This window comes from Euwallacea fornicatus, chromosome 26 (genome assembly GCF_040115645.1).
Source record: "Euwallacea fornicatus isolate EFF26 chromosome 26, ASM4011564v1, whole genome shotgun sequence".
Taxonomy (NCBI): Eukaryota; Metazoa; Arthropoda; class Insecta; order Coleoptera; family Curculionidae; genus Euwallacea; species Euwallacea fornicatus.
In genome coordinates, this window is record NC_089566.1 from 1,600,046 (window position 1) to 1,617,837 (window position 17,792).

At 38.4% G+C, this 17,792-nt stretch overlaps 2 protein-coding genes across 3 annotated transcripts; both read right to left on the bottom strand.

Annotated features, from left to right (window-relative positions):
* Nucleotides 1-585: 585 nt before the first annotated feature.
* LOC136347017 (RNA-binding protein 5-like) lies at nt 586-11,008 on the bottom strand. Of its 2 annotated transcripts, XM_066296640.1 has the most exons (11): nt 10,244-11,008; nt 6,346-6,640; nt 6,148-6,271; nt 6,024-6,093; nt 5,827-5,900; nt 5,447-5,566; nt 5,267-5,381; nt 4,969-5,205; nt 4,768-4,912; nt 3,534-4,719; nt 586-3,478 (listed from the first exon to the last, which is right to left on the bottom strand). In XM_066296640.1, the coding sequence occupies exons 1-11, from the start codon at nt 10,380-10,382 to the stop codon at nt 3,338-3,340; spliced, it is 2,646 nt and encodes an 881-aa protein (XP_066152737.1). In that variant the 5' UTR covers nt 10,383-11,008; the 3' UTR covers nt 586-3,337. The 2 variants fall into 2 exon arrangements, with proteins under 2 accessions (XP_066152737.1, XP_066152736.1); XM_066296639.1 differs by having other exon boundaries at nt 3,534-4,912.
* A 5,442-nt stretch (nt 11,009-16,450) lies between these two features.
* LOC136347030 (uncharacterized) lies at nt 16,451-17,242 on the bottom strand. The gene has a single exon (XM_066296653.1). The coding sequence runs from the start codon at nt 17,240-17,242 to the stop codon at nt 16,451-16,453; it is 792 nt and encodes a 263-aa protein (XP_066152750.1).
* Between the last annotated feature and the right edge of the window lie 550 nt (nt 17,243-17,792).

The following is a 17,792-nucleotide window of genomic DNA, read 5'->3' on the forward strand; positions in this document are numbered from 1 at the left end:
AAAAAATAGAGCTCACTATTTCGAATATCGAAAGCTGATATGTATTGTCATACAGTGACGATCGAAACTAGAAATCGTAATGTGCTGAACATTTCACGTTATCAAATCAGTTTCCTCCAAAAAGGCTGTGGGCGTGGAGCTATGAAAGGTTACGACTTGTCACCCATCAAGCTGCACTGTACTACACACCATCTTCCAAACGGCAATGTAGTCAAGCAACGTGTCAAGCTTTTCTTGCCGAAAAGTGTAAAAAACATCGAATTTACTTTTCAAGCTACTTAGCATATGTGCAATTCACTACTGCTGTGGCATTACATTGTGGCGTTGCTGTGTCACTTCCTCATCTTGTGAGCAATAATTTATTTATTATTTTCCTAACGTGTTATTGTCCGACAAGGAGCAATGAACACCATCTATTTTTGCAAACCTACTCGTCGACATATTATCTGATGCTCTGTACAATAGATTTGGGTCACCCGGTATATAGTCGTAACAACGATTCTCCTGTTACAGAAGGGATACGGGTGGTTCTGATACCAGTTTTACACCTGTAAAGAGACTCGATGAATCGTTAAGTTAAAAGCGTTCTCCCACAGCATTCATATCTATTTATTCATTTGTAAATAACAAATTTTCTTCGAAATATTACGTCTAAAGGCTAACTGAAAGGGATTGAATAAATAATATGAGGATTGGTTCTTGGGGTGCAATTCTTTGTGTAATAAGGAAATAGCGTTCCTCAAAACTTTTGTAACATATTTGAATATGCGGTTAATCGCTTATGGGTGTCTGCACCAGTATATTACATTAAGAGCGTAAACCAGGAATTCAAGAACGAAAAAGAAAATATAGAATAAAAAAAAGTAACGCGAATTAAAAACAAATGCTGAACATTTTAAAACCAAAAAATAAAAATGAAAAGAATACTTTTTGTTCTCATTCTTTTATCTCAGTTCCTATACAATGGAAAGGCACAAAACCATATGCCCACACACTATGTGTACCTGTTGGGGAACACTCAATTTAAACTTTTATAGACTTCTGATACGAAGTTTACTTTTACGGAAAACCACACGATTTTCCGCATTTGTGTATGCTTTCTCAATTTAATTCCGAAAAATGCAGGCTGCGGCTTGGCATAACCTTCCGATAACTTCCACAGATTATTATGATGATGGGTTAAACATGTACTTCACGTCGCAAAATCTACAATAGGTTAAATCGAAAGTATCCCCATCGAGAGCATATGGTTGGCATACTGTCTCGTAGCTTCCATTAGGCCAGATGCCTGCCAAAAAATAAGAAAACAACAAAATCATTTCTCTTTACATCAACATATGGTAAGTCTTATTCTGCGGTTTTTCGTGTTTTTGTTTTAAGTTAGTTTTACTTGTTATTTTATTTTTATTTTTCTGCGCTTGGTATGACTGCTTTGAATTATTAACATTTTGAGGAATTTTGTTTTTTCATTACACAAAACACTACAACTTAAAATCCATTCCTCATAACATAACTGACGTCCAAGAACGTCGCAACGTTTAAACGTGGAAAGTATAAAATTCAATAAATCTTCCAATATAAAGTAAAAAAAAAACATTGAAAATAAATCAAAATCAACATTCGTAATAATCATTGGAGTTATTGCTTAGGTTGTGGCCCTTTGTGTAACGAGTAATAAAAACAAAATTCCCCAAAACTTTTGCGATATGTTTAGATGCTTCAACTTTGATTGGCATCTTTTTCAGCATACTACATCAGGCGCGCACAAGGGCAGTAATGAATTAATTTGGCATACCAATCTTTAGATAACTCTGGTTTCTCTGCTTCCGCTCCAGAACAATTACGCATGGGTATCATACGGATTTATGGCTTCCATTGGACCCAAATATCTATCCTAAAATAAGGGCTTCTAAAAAAAATTAAGAAATAAAAATGTTTTTTACTCTTTACACCAACATGGTGAGTGTTTTGCAGTAAATTTCATTTTGCTGTTTTATAATTACACTACTCGTTTTTTAACTAGTTTTACCTTTGCTTTATTTCTGAAAATGCCAATCAGCCTCGAAACGTCTAAATATCTTGCAAAAATTTTGTTTTATCATTGCACAAAACGTCACGAGCCAAGAACGATTCCCCATAGTATCATAAAGGCCCAACAACGCCGCAACGTTTAAACGTAGGAAGTATATAATTGAATAAATCAAATAAAAAGTAAAAAAAAATTACATTGGAAATAAACCAAAAACAACATTCATAATAATTATGGGGATTAGTTTTTGTGTTGTTGTCCTTTGTGTAATAAGAAACATCTTCCTCAAAACTTATATATATACATATATAAGGCCACAACCTAAGAACTAATCTCCATAACACAACAAAGGTCTGAGAACGTCGCAATGTTTCAACGTAGCAAGTATATTCATAATAATTACACACACATGTGAAAAAAGTTTTTACAAGAATATTGTACTCCAATTCAAAATTAAATTGTTTCAATTACAATAATTGCATAATTAGATCAGAAGAAAAATGTAAAAAGAAATAAATCACATTGGAAGATTCTAAATCATAAGGTAAAAGGATTTTTAAATCTGGTAGGGCGTTGGGAATTTTTAAAAACCGGAATAACAATTAAAAAAATTTATCTTGAGCCACACCATACTTTGAATCCTTTTGCAAACCAACAAATTATACCATCTGATATACGAAACCGCCGGATATGCTGTCGAATAACTACGTCCCGTATATTATGTATCCCACTACTAAATTGGCAAACCGATTAAATATGAAAGCTCTAGATAATTATATTAGCGGCGTAATAAAGAAAATGGACTTCAACTGTACAAATTTTTGAGAAATTTGAAGAAACGAAAATGACGTATTATGAAAAATATATCATTTCAGTTCAGATGTGTGACCAGATTGATGAATTGGCATTTTTTTCTAATCTTTTAAAAATAGATAAAATATTCGCAGTTTTATTATACCTGGTTTAAAAATTAAAAAAATTATAAATAAATAAATATGTATATATATGGCCGCCATAAGAAAAATAAAAATTGAAGATGGTTTGATAACAATTCACTCAAAAAGTTTCTTTAGAAATGTTTTTAGAAAATTTTCATTTTAAGTTAGCTGTGGAAAACATGTAACTTCAAAAACGTAGGCAGTGTGTATTCGATCAGGGTATGAGCCTTTGGTTCGGATCAGACGACATAACGAAGAATATATGTAAAACGACCTCTCCTACCGCCATGTTAGTTTCTTGTTTCTATTAACGTTCATCTCCATGGCTCTCAAATTAATACATTAATGAAAAAGTGGATGAATGCTTTTCTCAATTAGCCCCCGTTTCCCGCTCAGTTAACTCTTGATATCTAGCATACATCATTTTCTTGACGCAATCTTTATAACTTTCGCCTGCCGTGTACCCTGCAGTTTTATTTCCTAAACCCACAGAATTCCCGTACTGCTCCGCCTAAAAATTAAATACGTTAAAAATCACTTTTCTTGATCGAACCACGTTTTAATACCTGAATGATGGTAGTTCTACCTTGGTTCGTCTTTCCAAGGCCCTGCCCTTCGGTCCAACCCATTTTCTGAAGCAATCGATTCCCGACGTTTTCTGCTCCAATAGGTTCAGATACAGACGCAGACGCAGCAGGAATCTCGCTACTTAGCGCTTTTAGATACTTCTCTTTCAGTTTGCTCGGCTGCGGTTCATCCGGATCACCGTATTTCAATCTTCGCTCCTTAGCTCTATCTCTATAAACAATCTTTCCAGGATTATTCTCAGCTTTCTTTTTTCTCCTAGCTTCTAAATTTTGCTTGTGCAAAGAGGATATTTTAGCGTGTTTGTGTAGCGCTTCCGCCGATCCCAGTTGTCGTTTGCAAAGATTGCATATTAGCCTAGTGAAATCTAATAGAGAATCTTCGTCCTCGTCGGAAGACTCACTTTCGCCATAGGCTGCCACAAGGTGGGGCTTTGGAGTTTCGGGAACTGCCTCACTCGTCATAGCTTCGTTCTTGAACGACGCGGTGGGTAATATTGCAGACTTTTTCTCTAGGACTGAAAAGCCGATATCGGCGCTGGCGCTATTCGACGAGATATACCCTTCTGACGCACTTCTCGTGGACGTAACCTCTTTCTTTTGATTCAAGGTTTTTGCCCATCGTTCCATATCTTTGGCGATTTTCTTCGCCACTTTCACTTTATCGTGTTTTTCTGGCACATGCTTTGCAGTACTGGTAACGGAGGATTGTCTTGTCTTTTGTTCCTCACTGCTGGCAGATTCAACGTCTGCAATAACACTAGTCGCTGCAGCTGGAGCTGCGGTTACCGATCCGTTAGAACCGTAATTATCATAAGTGGGAGCGAGCAAGTAAGTACATTTATCGTGGTCCCAAAACAAATATTTTTGAATTACACTATTCCAATAATAGGTCGAAGTTGGGTCATAGTACAGGCCAGTACTGGAATCGTATTGATAGCCAGTCATTTTGTCATACATGTACGATGTAACATCGGGTACAGGATACCTCTTGCCATCTGTTCCAGTGGGAATTTGCATATGTGTGTTGTCATAATAGGTCTTAGAGGCTTGAATCTGCTGTATGGCGGACTGCGCAACTGCGGCAGCGGCATTGGCAGCGTCCATTTGATTTTCATTATGTAGCGTTATAGAATTCCCAGCACTAATTTGTTGCGTAAAATACTGTCTATAATATTCGATGTAATGTGTATATTCATCAGGCGATTTCGCGTACCGTCTTGCTGCATATTCTGATAAACTGTCCACGTCCGTCATGGCATAAGTTTGCGGAATGGACGCATTTGGGAAAGCTGCGTGATCAGCCTGGGAATAAGCCTTTTTCGTATCTCCCATATTATACTTGCAATAGGAGAGGATGACTGAAAAGATATTTATATTATTAACTGTAATTATAAAAAGAAATGTTTAGGCGAACCTGTTTTGCCATCGATAGTAAGTGGAGCTGCCAATCCGCCAAGAGCCCCAAAAATGGCTAGTGCGTCTATTGTGCTTTCCGTTCCTAAGTAACAAATGCCTCGCGAGGTTGACGTTAAAGGATCTCTGCCTACACAAACTGCCGAAATGGATTTTACAAGATCAGGAATGGTTGTGTTTAAAACGGACATAACGGAATCCTCAGTGGTGAGGGCATCTAAATTTCTTAGCATGATGGCTGTTGGTAAAATACGTTTAATAATAAACTTTCAATAATTATAATCCACATCCAAACGTACTTTTAGTGGTATATGAACATGTTTCATCACTTCCACTACCGCCTTCTTCTGATTCCATTCTAGAAGCATGACACTTGAAACAATTGTCTCTTCTTTTGAAATTCTGAGCTCCACACTAAAACAAAATGGTTTATTTTCCAACTATTGGTAATAAGACTTATTGGTCCAACTGAAACTCACTTTTATGCAAAACCAATCGGCTGAAGCTTTGTGAGACGGAGCTTTTTCTATTAGATTTACATCTTTCGGAATGCTGTATTGCATTATTGCTCTGTAGTGGTCTTGAAGCATCAAAATTCCCTGAAATAATAAATATTTACTGTAAAATTCGTAAATTGAAAGAGCCACCCCTCTTCATAGAGACCTTTGCGTTCCCTAGAACTCGTGGACGAAATATTGCAAAACCGCTAGTGAATAACATTTTTTAATATAAAACGTTTGATCCCCAATTCTTTGCCAAATACCAAGGATTGGAATATAAAAAGGATAAAAAGGTCTATAATGATTATTAAGAGAATGTGACGCAGTATAGATAAGCACTTCTGTGTAAGTTAAGATACCTGTTTCATCTCCATCCAACGAACTGCTTCATTCAGTGTTGTGAACTCGACAAAGGCAAAACCACGTGATGCACCTAAACAGCACAATAGATACCAATGGCATTATCCGATCTCACATTTTATAATACGGTTATTCACTAATAATCGCCTATAGAATTAGATAGCCAACCAATTCTGTTCTTCCCACTGATCCTTACCTGTATCTTTTTTTCTGATCAACCTTATATCCTTTGGCATAAGTCCACCTTGAATAATGTCTTGTCGAATCTAAGAAGAGAAGTTGTTAAATGTAAGAAAAAAGCTGTCAATATTGTTACTTACGTCATTTTCTGTAATATGTTGTGCTAAGCCTCTGATCATAATCGTATTATTGGGAGGCTGACTTTTGTACCCAATGATTTCTGAGCCACTAGCTCCAATGATTGCGCCTGTCGGACTTCTTTCACTGTTAAAATTATAATACTAGTAACTATCGGAGCTTTCAAAAAGTACTCTAGAACCATTCGGAAAATCCTATACCTATCACTGTCCCTATCATCATCACGATATCTATCCCTGTCACGAACTTTTCTGTCCTCCCTTTCCCACCTACTTTCGCTGCTTCTTGACCTTCGTCTAAATCTATAATAATCTTTGTCTCGATCTCTGTCCCGGGCTCTCTGATGTCGCCTTTCACGATTCTTATCTTTGTAGTCATAAGATGGGCTTCTCGAGTGGCTTCGACTTTCAAAAGGAGAATCCCGACGATATTCTCTGTCACTGTCATAATCTGAGCCGTGTCTTGATCTTTCTTCAGTTTTATCATACTTGTTAACTGCATAAAAGGTATAAAAGTAAAATTAATAGTATCCAATCTCTAGCAGAATACCCAAAATTTAAAAAAATGATTATTGCACAGTTCACTGTAAAAATTTGGGCAAGGTCAGTCAAAATTTTGAATTTCAGAAATATTTTGAAAGTGACGGTGCGTTATCGCATCACAACCGCGCCTGACAATATCTCCCAATAATGCTAAAACTAGTATTAGAAAAACCTAAAAATTTGCCACTATTTAAAAGTTAATGGGAAAATATTTTCAAGATGTGAAGTTTCCGGTTATACGTTGGAAAATGTGAAGTATTTAATTTTAAAGGGAACACCCTGTGTATATATATTACTGTATTTGTTTCGAGCCTTTACAAATATTTTATATAAAGTGCATCATTCTGAACTGAACTATTTTTCAAATGCGGATGCTTGACATGTGCCAGTAAGGCGTTAACAATGGTTTTAAAGACAGTAACGAGAAAGTCCGCCATATTACGTCTCCACTCAAACTTTTCAGTTTTCAGGCACAACAAAAATTATTCATAAAACTAATTGATTTACCCCAAAATAATTAGCACTAGTAGTTTAACCAAAAAATGTTTTTAGCACAAAGGACGTGCGGAATAATGTAGTTCTTCTACATTTTTCTCCGTTTCCGAATTTTTATCGCATTCAGTAAGCAAGTAACTAAAACCATTTGAAAGTATAATACCTTTCAAAGTATAAAAATTTCATATTTAACAACAGTTCAAAACCCAAATACAATAACAAAAAAAAAGGTGCAATGTAAGGACACAAAATAGGACACGACTTAGGACAACAATATTTAAGTGATATAATATTTATCAATTGCCTCATTTGAATAGTCGTTATGTTAAAAAAAAACTCAATAATGTATTGGCAAGGTGTTCCATTTAAATTTAAATTAAGACAATTAATTCAATTTCTGGCCTACATAACTAGAAGTATTGGATCTTGAAAATATTGACAACATTATTCAGATTCTTCTAATTATACAGACTGTCGCAGAAATGAGTATCGTCAACGCAGGAGCAGAAACTTTGGTCAATTATGGAAAAAAATTAATATCATGGGTTCTTCATTAATGAGATACAAAGTATTTAAAAAGATTTTACTTAAACTATTAGGCAAAGTTGAAAATAAAGTGTGTCACTTTTTTTTCATTTTTCTCACAATGTGCACAATTTTAAGCAATTTGTAAATCAGATACAAGTTTCTCACAAAATTTTCTAAACCGTTCCTCATTCGACCGACTTTGCATCTATTTTGGTAATCTAAATCCTCAAACACGTAAAACCAATTTGAGATATAGTATATGTAGTACATAAAATAAAGTAACACCCTACAGATCTCAGAATATGTATTAAAGTAATAGATTATAAAATTTTCAATTTTATAAATTGTAGCTTATCAACAAGTTTTTCTTTGGAAGGTGAAAGAACAACGTCTAATTCTAAACCTTTCTGAAGAGCTTGTGGCTTCACTGAGAATAACAATACACCTAGGAAACATCAAGTGGGATTTTTCGCGAAAAAATACTGTCAGACTGCTTTATCAACAGTTATGCTGTATAATTGGCAGCCCACACTAAATAAAGGAGAAATGTTGTTGGCATAGGATTTTTCAACTACATAAAAATAAGCTTTCAATAGTATTGATAGACATCAATTACTTGCTAGATTGAGGAAGAATGTTTTGGTGTTTTACTACTAAATGATTCAGGTTATCCTTTGAGGGCAGAATACAAGTGGTGAAGAATGGAAATTGGCTGTCAACCAGGAACTCTGTGTATAGTGTATCTCAAGGATGGTACTGAGACCTACATGTATCACTTTATATGTCAATGACATTTTACCAAAAACAACTCACTTTCACATTTACACATACAAAACCTTATTGTTTTTGTAATGTCTGTCAAAGGGGGCCAGTAGAAAGGGCAAAGGTGAGGGAGGCTGGTGAATGCATTAAAAATTGAAGATTTTATTTTAAAAATGACATTAATTAATAGTATTACTTAAGTTAAAGCTAGCACTCCTAAGTTTTAAAATGTTTAATACTTATTTAAATTTAATAGGGCCTATTTTCTTGTTTTGCGTAATATTTCCTTTCATTTTTAGTTTTGTAAACTATAATTTTGCTATAATATCACATATTATTTGAAAGAGTACACAATAGAGAATTTTTGAAATTATTTGAATTTCTTGAGCTTGCACCATATTGGAGAAAATTTCGTTTAAAATTAAAGAATAAATTGAAACCAAAGTATTTTAATATATTAATTTGTCCACATAATTGTTTCATATAAAATCTAAAGCTGACATTTCAAAAATGACAAAACTTTCTGTAAAGATAAATATGGTTATATTACAGATTTGAAATGACCCCATCTATCTTCCATTGTAAACTTTCTATTACTTTATTAAATACCTTGTATACAAAGTATTTTGTTAATAATTATTAAAAATTTTAAATGACTTCTCTCAGTGGTTATACATTTTAGAGCCAACAATAATTTAACGTCTTCAATATTGTCAATAGAAGTACTAGTAAATGGACCCTTTTTAAGTAAATGTTGATGAAGAGCAAATACGGTATAATGAGGCTGCCTACACTCTGGACATAATTCAGTGTACACCTTAGCAATTAATTCTGGAAAATGTTTGCATTTTAAAACTTCTAACAAATATTTATAGCAGGTTTGTAGTTGGTACAAGAATCAGAAATTATTTTTTGGCAAAAACATGGGTTGTTGAGTAACAAAATATTAACAGTATTTTTTTGATGAGAATTGAAGAACTATTTAAAAAACATATTGGTATGAGAAAGTTAGTGCCAGACCATTTTTTATTAAGAAATAAGTTATTGGATGGAACCAAGGAAATTGTCACATCATTCCTACTCCAAGAAATGCTCATTTATCCTGTCATAGCATGTCAATATTTCAAAATGTTTAGGAAATATTTAAGAAAATATTTAAAAAAATAAAAAATTGAACACTCTGTGTCTTAAAAAGAAGCATATTTGAACCTATGTTTACATGAACATTTATCTACAAAACTATCTCAGCAATCACTCCTCAAAATTATTCTGACTTACTGGAAAACACCCTGTATATAGTATTGCAAAAAGTAGAGTGTTGTCTTAACCTAGGATACGAGAGCAAGTTCTAGGCACTAAGCATTTTTGAAGAATATTTCTAAAAATTCAGATCCAATGTACCTATATCTAGTCCATGTTATTAATATGAATATTATAGTTAAGGAAAGCTAATCCAAACCAACTTCTTTCATCTTTATGTATAAATTAGGTTATTTTACTAACCTAACTTTTATCATGTAAAGTTCTTGAAAGATATAGAAAAGATCAGCATGGTCTGTAAATTTCCATTGTTTAAATATTTTTAAAGTAGATAACACATTTTGTGTCATACTGCTAAAATATACCAAAGTCGATACTTATTTCTGGGACAGGCTGTACCTTATTTAAAAAAGAAAAAAGACTGGAGACAATGGGGAATCTGTTTCTTTTTAATTTCTCAAATCTTTAAAATAATGTTAACAATACTTACTTATATGTAACGTTTTCCTACCTTTCTTGCTATAAACATAACCATTGTGTCTTCTATTATGATACATTGGGGATCTAGACTTTGATCGAGAGCTTCTCCTGTAAGGATCTGGAGAGATGCTCATACTTCGTCGTGGTGGAGAAAACCTTAATCTATCCATCAATTCTCAAGAAGCAAATAATATGCATCAACAAAATACATTTAACATAATTCTCTAGGGCCAAGTGAAATAAATGGGCAAACGCGAAACATGGCGGTTTCCGTTCGAATTAACTGGGCAAATCTTGGTATATTGGGTGAACAATAGATAACTTTTCATCACCATTCAATTAATCACCTTTAAATTACACATATTACTTTCAAGTGTAAATGACAAAATATTTCCAAAATTGAAAAAAGATTTAAAATTACTGTTTTGTCACGATATCATGCGTTATACTTCAGGTAAAATCGGTATGATAATCAACTACGTAGATTGGAGTCTAGCTCATACGCCATGCGCGTAAGCACCGAAGCAGCCATGGCGTGGGTCTGGGAGTTGTCTTGTCTTGTGTTCATGTCATTTTGATACCGCTGTCACGCAATTTGCCAACTCATTTTGGTAGATTTCGGTCTTTGACCTTGTACTTCTCGACTCCCCGAAGTTTAATTTAATTTTATACACTGTGGGGTGATTTGGCTCCTCCAATTCTTCGCACTGGGAATCAACGAAACAAACAATAGAATATTTCATTACTGTCACATTATCAGGCATACACGACTACACATTGAGATGATGGAATCAAAGTGATTCATACAATTGACAGTTGAATTGCATTTCTACGAATGTCCTATTCAATATACCGGAGGTTCCGTTAACAGAGGATGCCGGCTGTACCTTTAAAACTTTTGGAGGTGGAGCTTTGAAATAACAAATAATATTAGAAAAGTGACCAAGACCAAATGTTAGAAAAATTTATACCTAACTCCGCAGCTGGGTGGCGTATTTCACATAATGAACGAAAATACGTCAAATAGCTGAAGAAATGCGATGAAAATGTACCCCGAAAATGTCAGTTTTATTCCTGGAAAATTTCTGCATAATTTTTTTTACATATTTGCAAATTTTCTGTAAAGGGCACTGCGAATGTTGTTAAATAAAAACTTAAATATCTTGGGAACAGATAAAAGGATGTAAAGAGGTGGTGGCTCATTAGAAAGAGCTTTTTTACTCTATCCGAGGATCTCATTCGAGTTAATGAAAACGCTCTTAAAGGGTGTTTTATTTTGAAGTGTGGAAATGTAATTTTTTTAGCGTACAATATTATATCCTGAAAATTTCATCTGAATATATCAATTTGTTTAGAAATATACCGGTTTTTACCGGAATCTTTGATATTTAGTCTTCGCGACGCTTATCATCTGCTGGGGACATTCGATTCCTAAATAATTTTTAAAGTTAAAGAAAAAATAAGTTTAATCTCATCGCCTTAGTTTCAAGTCGATCATAGATGGCGCTGCATTCATTTCAACCAGAAAAATCGCGTTTATAGTTTTTTGTTTGTTCTCTCGCGTCTTCATGTAGAGTTTCTGTCCGGTCCTAAAAGCACTGTGTAGCTGGGCGTTGCCATGTTAACACGAAATCTTTGCAATTGGCCAATGCTGGTCGTGTATCCTTAATTTTTGAATTCAATCATGGGAAGTGATCATAGTATGCATCAGCGGTAAAACAGGCGGCGAAAGTTCTCAATGTATAGATCCTTTCCTGTCTCACCACATACAGAGCATTCGTTTTTGTTGGTATACGCTGGGCTTCGAGGCTGTTGGAGCGTTCTGATTTGCAAAAATATTTGGCCTTTTTTTTAGCTGGATTATTCCCCGTGGCGAACTGGGGTACCCATTTTTCGTACAAGCCCGTTTTGAGGGGTGCTCAATCCAGTGGCGTGCATTTTTTCTAAAAAATCGCTAATATGATTTATTAAACTTTCGCTCCTAGAAACTGTCATTAGTAGGCCTTGAATTTCATGTCAGCCAGGCCATTTTTGCTGAAAATGTGCAGTTTATCAAGCTCTATAATAAAAAAAAATGGGGGCTAAACCGCACAATTAATAAACTTTTTACAGACCGACCCCAAAAACAAATGGGTCATACTGTATATGCAAACTTCGCAAAATAAAGGAAGTATGTGGGGGTACCACAGCGAGATCATTTAAACTTTATATCTAGCCAGCTGTAGGATTTGATACGAGACACATAGAAAATGAAAAGTAGATGGTATATATGCTGCAAAATGAGGTTAGATTATTATATTAGGTTGCTTAGGTAACCAAATATTCACAAACGATGATTGACATACGTTTTTTCTTCAACAAATTTCACAAAAAATTACTAAATGTGAAATTTAAATTATCCCTCGGTATATGGCGTTTGCTTCTATGAAAAATTCCGGAGATGTGCGACTGCAATAGGTATATAATCCGATAAAATCCTATAATGTATTTGTTCACCTCATTCTCGCCTCTAGCATGTGCTCGTGTCGGTGATTGGTGCGCGTGGGGTTTTCGTGTAAGGCGCTTTCAATAACCGACTTGAGTTTGCGGAGGTTGTAGAAAAGGCTGGGCACTTATGTAAATAAACAAAATGTATATATTGTAAAAATTAGTTAACACAAATGATTGTAAAAGGAAAAGAAAATGAAAACAATATATGGAGCGCGATGCTTAGAAATCTAACCGTCCGTGTCGAGAGCTAGGAGGGAGTCCTTTTTTGTCTTTTGTTCTGTTCCCAGATGGCCCTTGTTAGAACAAAGAAAAGGGATCCGCGCAGGTGCGGATTAACCCAGGCTCTTTACTACCCTTCCGGCGGAATGTTCTAGAATGACCTGCCGGAAGTGCTAGGGGAAGATTTTACACCGGGTTCTGGAGTACCTAGGGAACCGAAAGGTCACCCTAGTGAACGTCACATTGACAAGCCTGACAGATGACAGTTTCTCCGCTGTCAGCTCCGCCACAATACTCCCCTCCCAGATACGGAGTATTAAACTTAAATACAGATAAACTTAATGCTAGGAGACCTAAGGCTACTACAATACATTTAAATTTGCTCGTGCCATAGGCTTTAGCATGGATCACAGGCGCTAAGCAAACCGTACCCGCTTCTTGCTTGGATTGTGAAGGGGGTTGAGGTTGGTGTAGGTGTGGTCATGGGAGGTAGGGTCTAGGGCTAGGATAAAAGCCGGCTTGAGGCGATCCTTCGAGATGTTGACTTCCCTTTGGTTGATCCGGATAGTGAAGTACTTATCAGCCCGGCTTTTTACAGGGAAGGGACCTTCGTAAGGAGGTTGGAGCGGTTTCTTCACTGCGTCGTTGCGCACGAATACGTGCGTACAGGTATCCATTTCCGGCGCAATGAAGATCTTCCGTGTACTGTGGTTGTTTGAGGGGACAGGTTGCAGGAGTTGAATCTTCTGTCTTAATTGAGCGACAAAAGAGGTAGGGTCTACATTGGATTGTGCAGATTCGAAGAATTCTCCAGGTAGACGTAAGGGGGCTCCGTAAAGCATCTCTGCTGGCGAAACACCAATTTCGTCTCTCAAGGTAGCATGTAACCCCAGCAAGATTGTCGGTAAAACCTCCGTCCAACGTTCTGTTGCGTAGGCCATTATTGCTGCCTTGAGAGTTCGGTGCCACCTTTCCACTTTGCCATTAGTCATGGGGTGGTATGGAGTGGAACGTGCTCGTGCACAGCCCAGCAGTATTGCCAGAGATGCGAAAAGTGAGCTCTCAAACTGTCGTCCTTGGTCTGTGACGATTTTTTGAGGAGAACCGAATCTGCAAATCCAATTGCTGTAAAAGGTTTTGGCAACTGTGTCAGTCGTCATATCCTTCATGGGGAATGCTTCAGCCCAACACGAGAATCGATCGATGCATGTTAGACAATACACAAACCCATTAGAAGAGGGTAATGGACCAACTATGTCTATATTAACGATCTGAAACCTAGCATCTGGAATTTGGAACTGCTTGAAGGGAGTTAGAGTGTGCCGGTGTACTTTAGCCTTCTGGCAATCGATGCAGGCCTTAGTCCAGTTACGGATGTCCTTATTCATAGCAGGCCAAACGAACCGGGAAGAGATAAGTTTGGTTGTGCTCCTGATGCCTGGGTGTGAGAGATTGTGGAACTTGTTGAAAATCAATCTTCTGAGATTCTGTGTGATGAATGGTCTGATTTTGGGACCGTTGTCATCGCAGAAGATCAGAATGTCAGAACCTGGTACGTTACACTGTTTGAGGTGTAAGGACGTTCCTTGTTGATTTTTGAGTATCTCTTGTAGTTCAGGGTCAGAAGACTGGTAACGACCAAGGGCTTCATAGTCAATGGGTTGGGGGCAAGAAATGGGGCTAATTCTTGAGAGGGTGTCAGCCACAATATTGTTTTTGCCACTGATATGTATGATATCTGTGGAAAATTGAGAGATAAAGTCAAGGTGTCTAATTTGCCGTGGAGAAGCTTTGTCAGACTTCTGTGAAAATGCGAAGGTAAGTGGCTTATGATCAGTGAAAATGCTGAAGGGTCTGCCTTCAAGAAGATATCGGAAATATTTGATTGCCGAATAAATGGCGAGTAATTCTCGATCATAGGTGCTGTAGTTCTTCTGGGTGTCTGACAATTTTCGAGAGAAAAAACTTAGAGGTTTCCAAGAATTATCTTCGAACTGCTCAATGACGGCACCCATTGCGTAGTCTGATGCATCGACTGTGAGGGAGATTGGAGCTGTGGAACTAGGGTGAACCAAAGAGGCGGCGTTCGCTAGATCCAGTTTGCATTGTTTGAATGCATCCAGTGCTTCTTCAGTCCAGACCAATGGTGTCTTGTCATTCCGCTTGCAGTTATTGTGCATGGTGTGGAGAATGCCTTGATGATGGGCGGCCTTGGGAATACATTTCCTGTAGAAATTAAGCATGCCAAGGAAACGTCTCAACTCCGATACTGTTTGAGGGACAGGAAAATTGGAGATGGCAGCTACCTTTTCCGGAAGTGGCGTGGAGCCTTGTGCGGAGACTAGGTAGCCTAAGAATTTTACCTGCGTTTCCCCAAAGGTGCATTTATCGAGGTTGATAGTTAACCCGAACTCTTGCAGACGAGTGAAAACAGACTTGAGGTGTTCCTGATGCTGTGCCTCGTCAGTTGATGCAATGAGGATATCATCGATATAAGGAAAACAGAATTCAAGATTTCCAAGTACCTCATGGATAAATCTTTGAAAGGACTGTGCTGCGTTCCTCAAACCGAATTGCATCCTTGTGAACTCAAATAGGCCGAAGGGAGTTATGATGGCCGTTTTGGGGATTGACTCTTCTGAGACCGGGATCTGATGATAGGCACGCACCAAGTCTAAGGTGGAGAAGATCGTCTTCCCGTCGAGGAAATGAGTGAAGTCATGGAGATTGGGGATTGGGTATTTGTCTGGAACTGTGGCTGCGTTCAGACGACGATAATCGCCCACAGGTCTCCATTCACCCGGGGTCTTCTTGGGAACCAAATGCAAGGGGCTGGCCCAAGGGCTTTTAGAAGGGCGGCAAATACCCATATCACAAAGATATTGAAATTCCTGTTTGGCTATCTTAAGCTTATCAGGAGCTAGACGTCTTGCCTTAGAAGAAATGGGAGGGCCGTTAGTGTGGATTATGTGTGTTGAGCTGTGCTTGGCGTCGATCGGGGTAGGGGAAAGAGTGGTGATTTTGGGGTATTTACTAAGAATGTTGTAGTACTTGCAGGATGAAGACAGGTTGTGGATTGAGGGGGCACTACAGGGTTTAGTTGTCCCAGCTTTCTGCAGGTCGGTGGTGCTGTCAATAATCCTGCTGTTACCCAAGTCGACCAGGATATTGAAACGGTGAAGGAAATCAGCTCCTATTATCGCATAGTCGGTTTTTGCAATGACGAAATTCCATGTGAATTTCCTTCGCAGACCGAGACTCACAGATAACCGTTTGGTACCAAAGGTGGGTATCTGTGTGTTGTTGGCCGCGTACAAAACGCGTGACGTTTCAATATGTTGGTCCTTAGCTGTTTTGGGCAACAGCGAGACATCGGAACCCGAGTCGATGAGAAAGCTTATGCCCGTTACATCGTCCTTAATTACTACTCTACAACTAACCAATCTTACTGAGGCTGGTACTGGTTCCATCTGGACGTAATGGCGATCTGGCGTCCCCGCGTCTCCAATCGCCGAAGACGGCGCGGGAGTTAGTTTCCCGGAAGGAAACTGCAGGGTTTGGTGCATTTTTCGGCCTTGTCCTTAAACTTCCGGTGATACCAACAGGTTCCAGGGTTCGTCGGTGTCGGTCCCGCTTCGGTCCGCTTGGGCCGCGTTCTGGACTTGCTCCGACTTCTCACCTCCCTGGTCAGTCGCTCCAAACCTCTCTCCAGCCTACTTATCCTATCTGACGACCGAGGGGATGGTGTCTCTGGGGGGGACGCTTGGACGGTGCAGACGTGTGGCTGCACTATGTCAGCGATCTTGTCGGCCAGGTCCGCCATTTTGTTCAAAGGTTCGCTGCTGCCGGCCAAAATGGACTGGATTGAGGTGGGCAGCTGTTGCATCCACAAGGTCTTTAGGACCTCTGACGAGACCGCTGACCCCCCTAGGCTCCTCATCTCATTCAGGAGGTGCGAGGGCTTCTTGTCGCCAGGGTCCATCCGTGAGAGTAGCCTCCTGAGCCTACTCTCGTCGGACTCGGCGAAAATTGCTATAAGTCTAGCTTTTAATCCCTCGTACCTGTTGCTGATGGGTGGGTTCTCCATGAAGTCTGAAATCTGGTCCAGTATTTCTGGGGCTACCGCAGCGACCACGTGGTGGAATTTGGTCTGGTCGCTTGAGATGTGGGCCAGAACGAATTGAGACTCAAGCGTCATGAACCATGACTTGGGGTTGGACTTCCAAAACGGTGGGGCCCGTACGGAGAGCCTGCCCACCTGGGATGATTCAGCTGTCGCCTCGTCTGGGTTGCAGGCTATAGTTGGTTGGGGCGACGCCATGGACTCTTGTTGGGGCTCCTTGTGCGTTCAATATAGGGGTCACCAATTGTCGGTGATTGGTGCGCGTGGGGTTTTCGTGTAAGGCGCTTTCAATAACCGACTTGAGTTTGCGGAGGTTGTAGAAAAGGCTGGGCACTTATGTAAATAAACAAAATGTATATATTGTAAAAATTAGTTAACACAAATGATTGTAAAAGGAAAAGAAAATGAAAACAATATATGGAGCGCGATGCTTAGAAATCTAACCGTCCGTGTCGAGAGCTAGGAGGGAGTCCTTTTTTGTCTTTTGTTCTGTTCCCAGATGGCCCTTGTTAGAACAAAGAAAAGGGATCCGCGCAGGTGCGGATTAACCCAGGCTCTTTACTACCCTTCCGGCGGAATGTTCTAGAATGACCTGCCGGAAGTGCTAGGGGAAGATTTTACACCGGGTTCTGGAGTACCTAGGGAACCGAAAGGTCACCCTAGTGAACGTCACATTGACAAGCCTGACAGATGACAGTTTCTCCGCTGTCAGCTCCGCCACACTCGTTTCTTATGTCATTTTATGTCG

Excerpts from the sequence above, each read along its gene's own strand:
- LOC136347017 (XM_066296639.1), bottom strand. The coding sequence starts at position 10,382 with ATGGATAGATTAAGGTTTTCTCCACCACGACGAAGTATGAGCATCTCT. Across the intron at positions 5,206-5,266 it reads ATGTTCATATACCACTAAAA|CCATCATGCTAAGAAATTTA; the intron begins GTACGTTTGGAT and ends TTTTACCAACAG. Across the intron at positions 4,913-4,968 it reads TACTATCGATGGCAAAACAG|TCATCCTCTCCTATTGCAAG; the intron begins GTTCGCCTAAAC and ends ATATCTTTTCAG.
- LOC136347030 (XM_066296653.1), bottom strand. The coding sequence starts at position 17,242 with ATGGCGTCGCCCCAACCAACTATAGCCTGCAACCCAGACGAGGCGACA.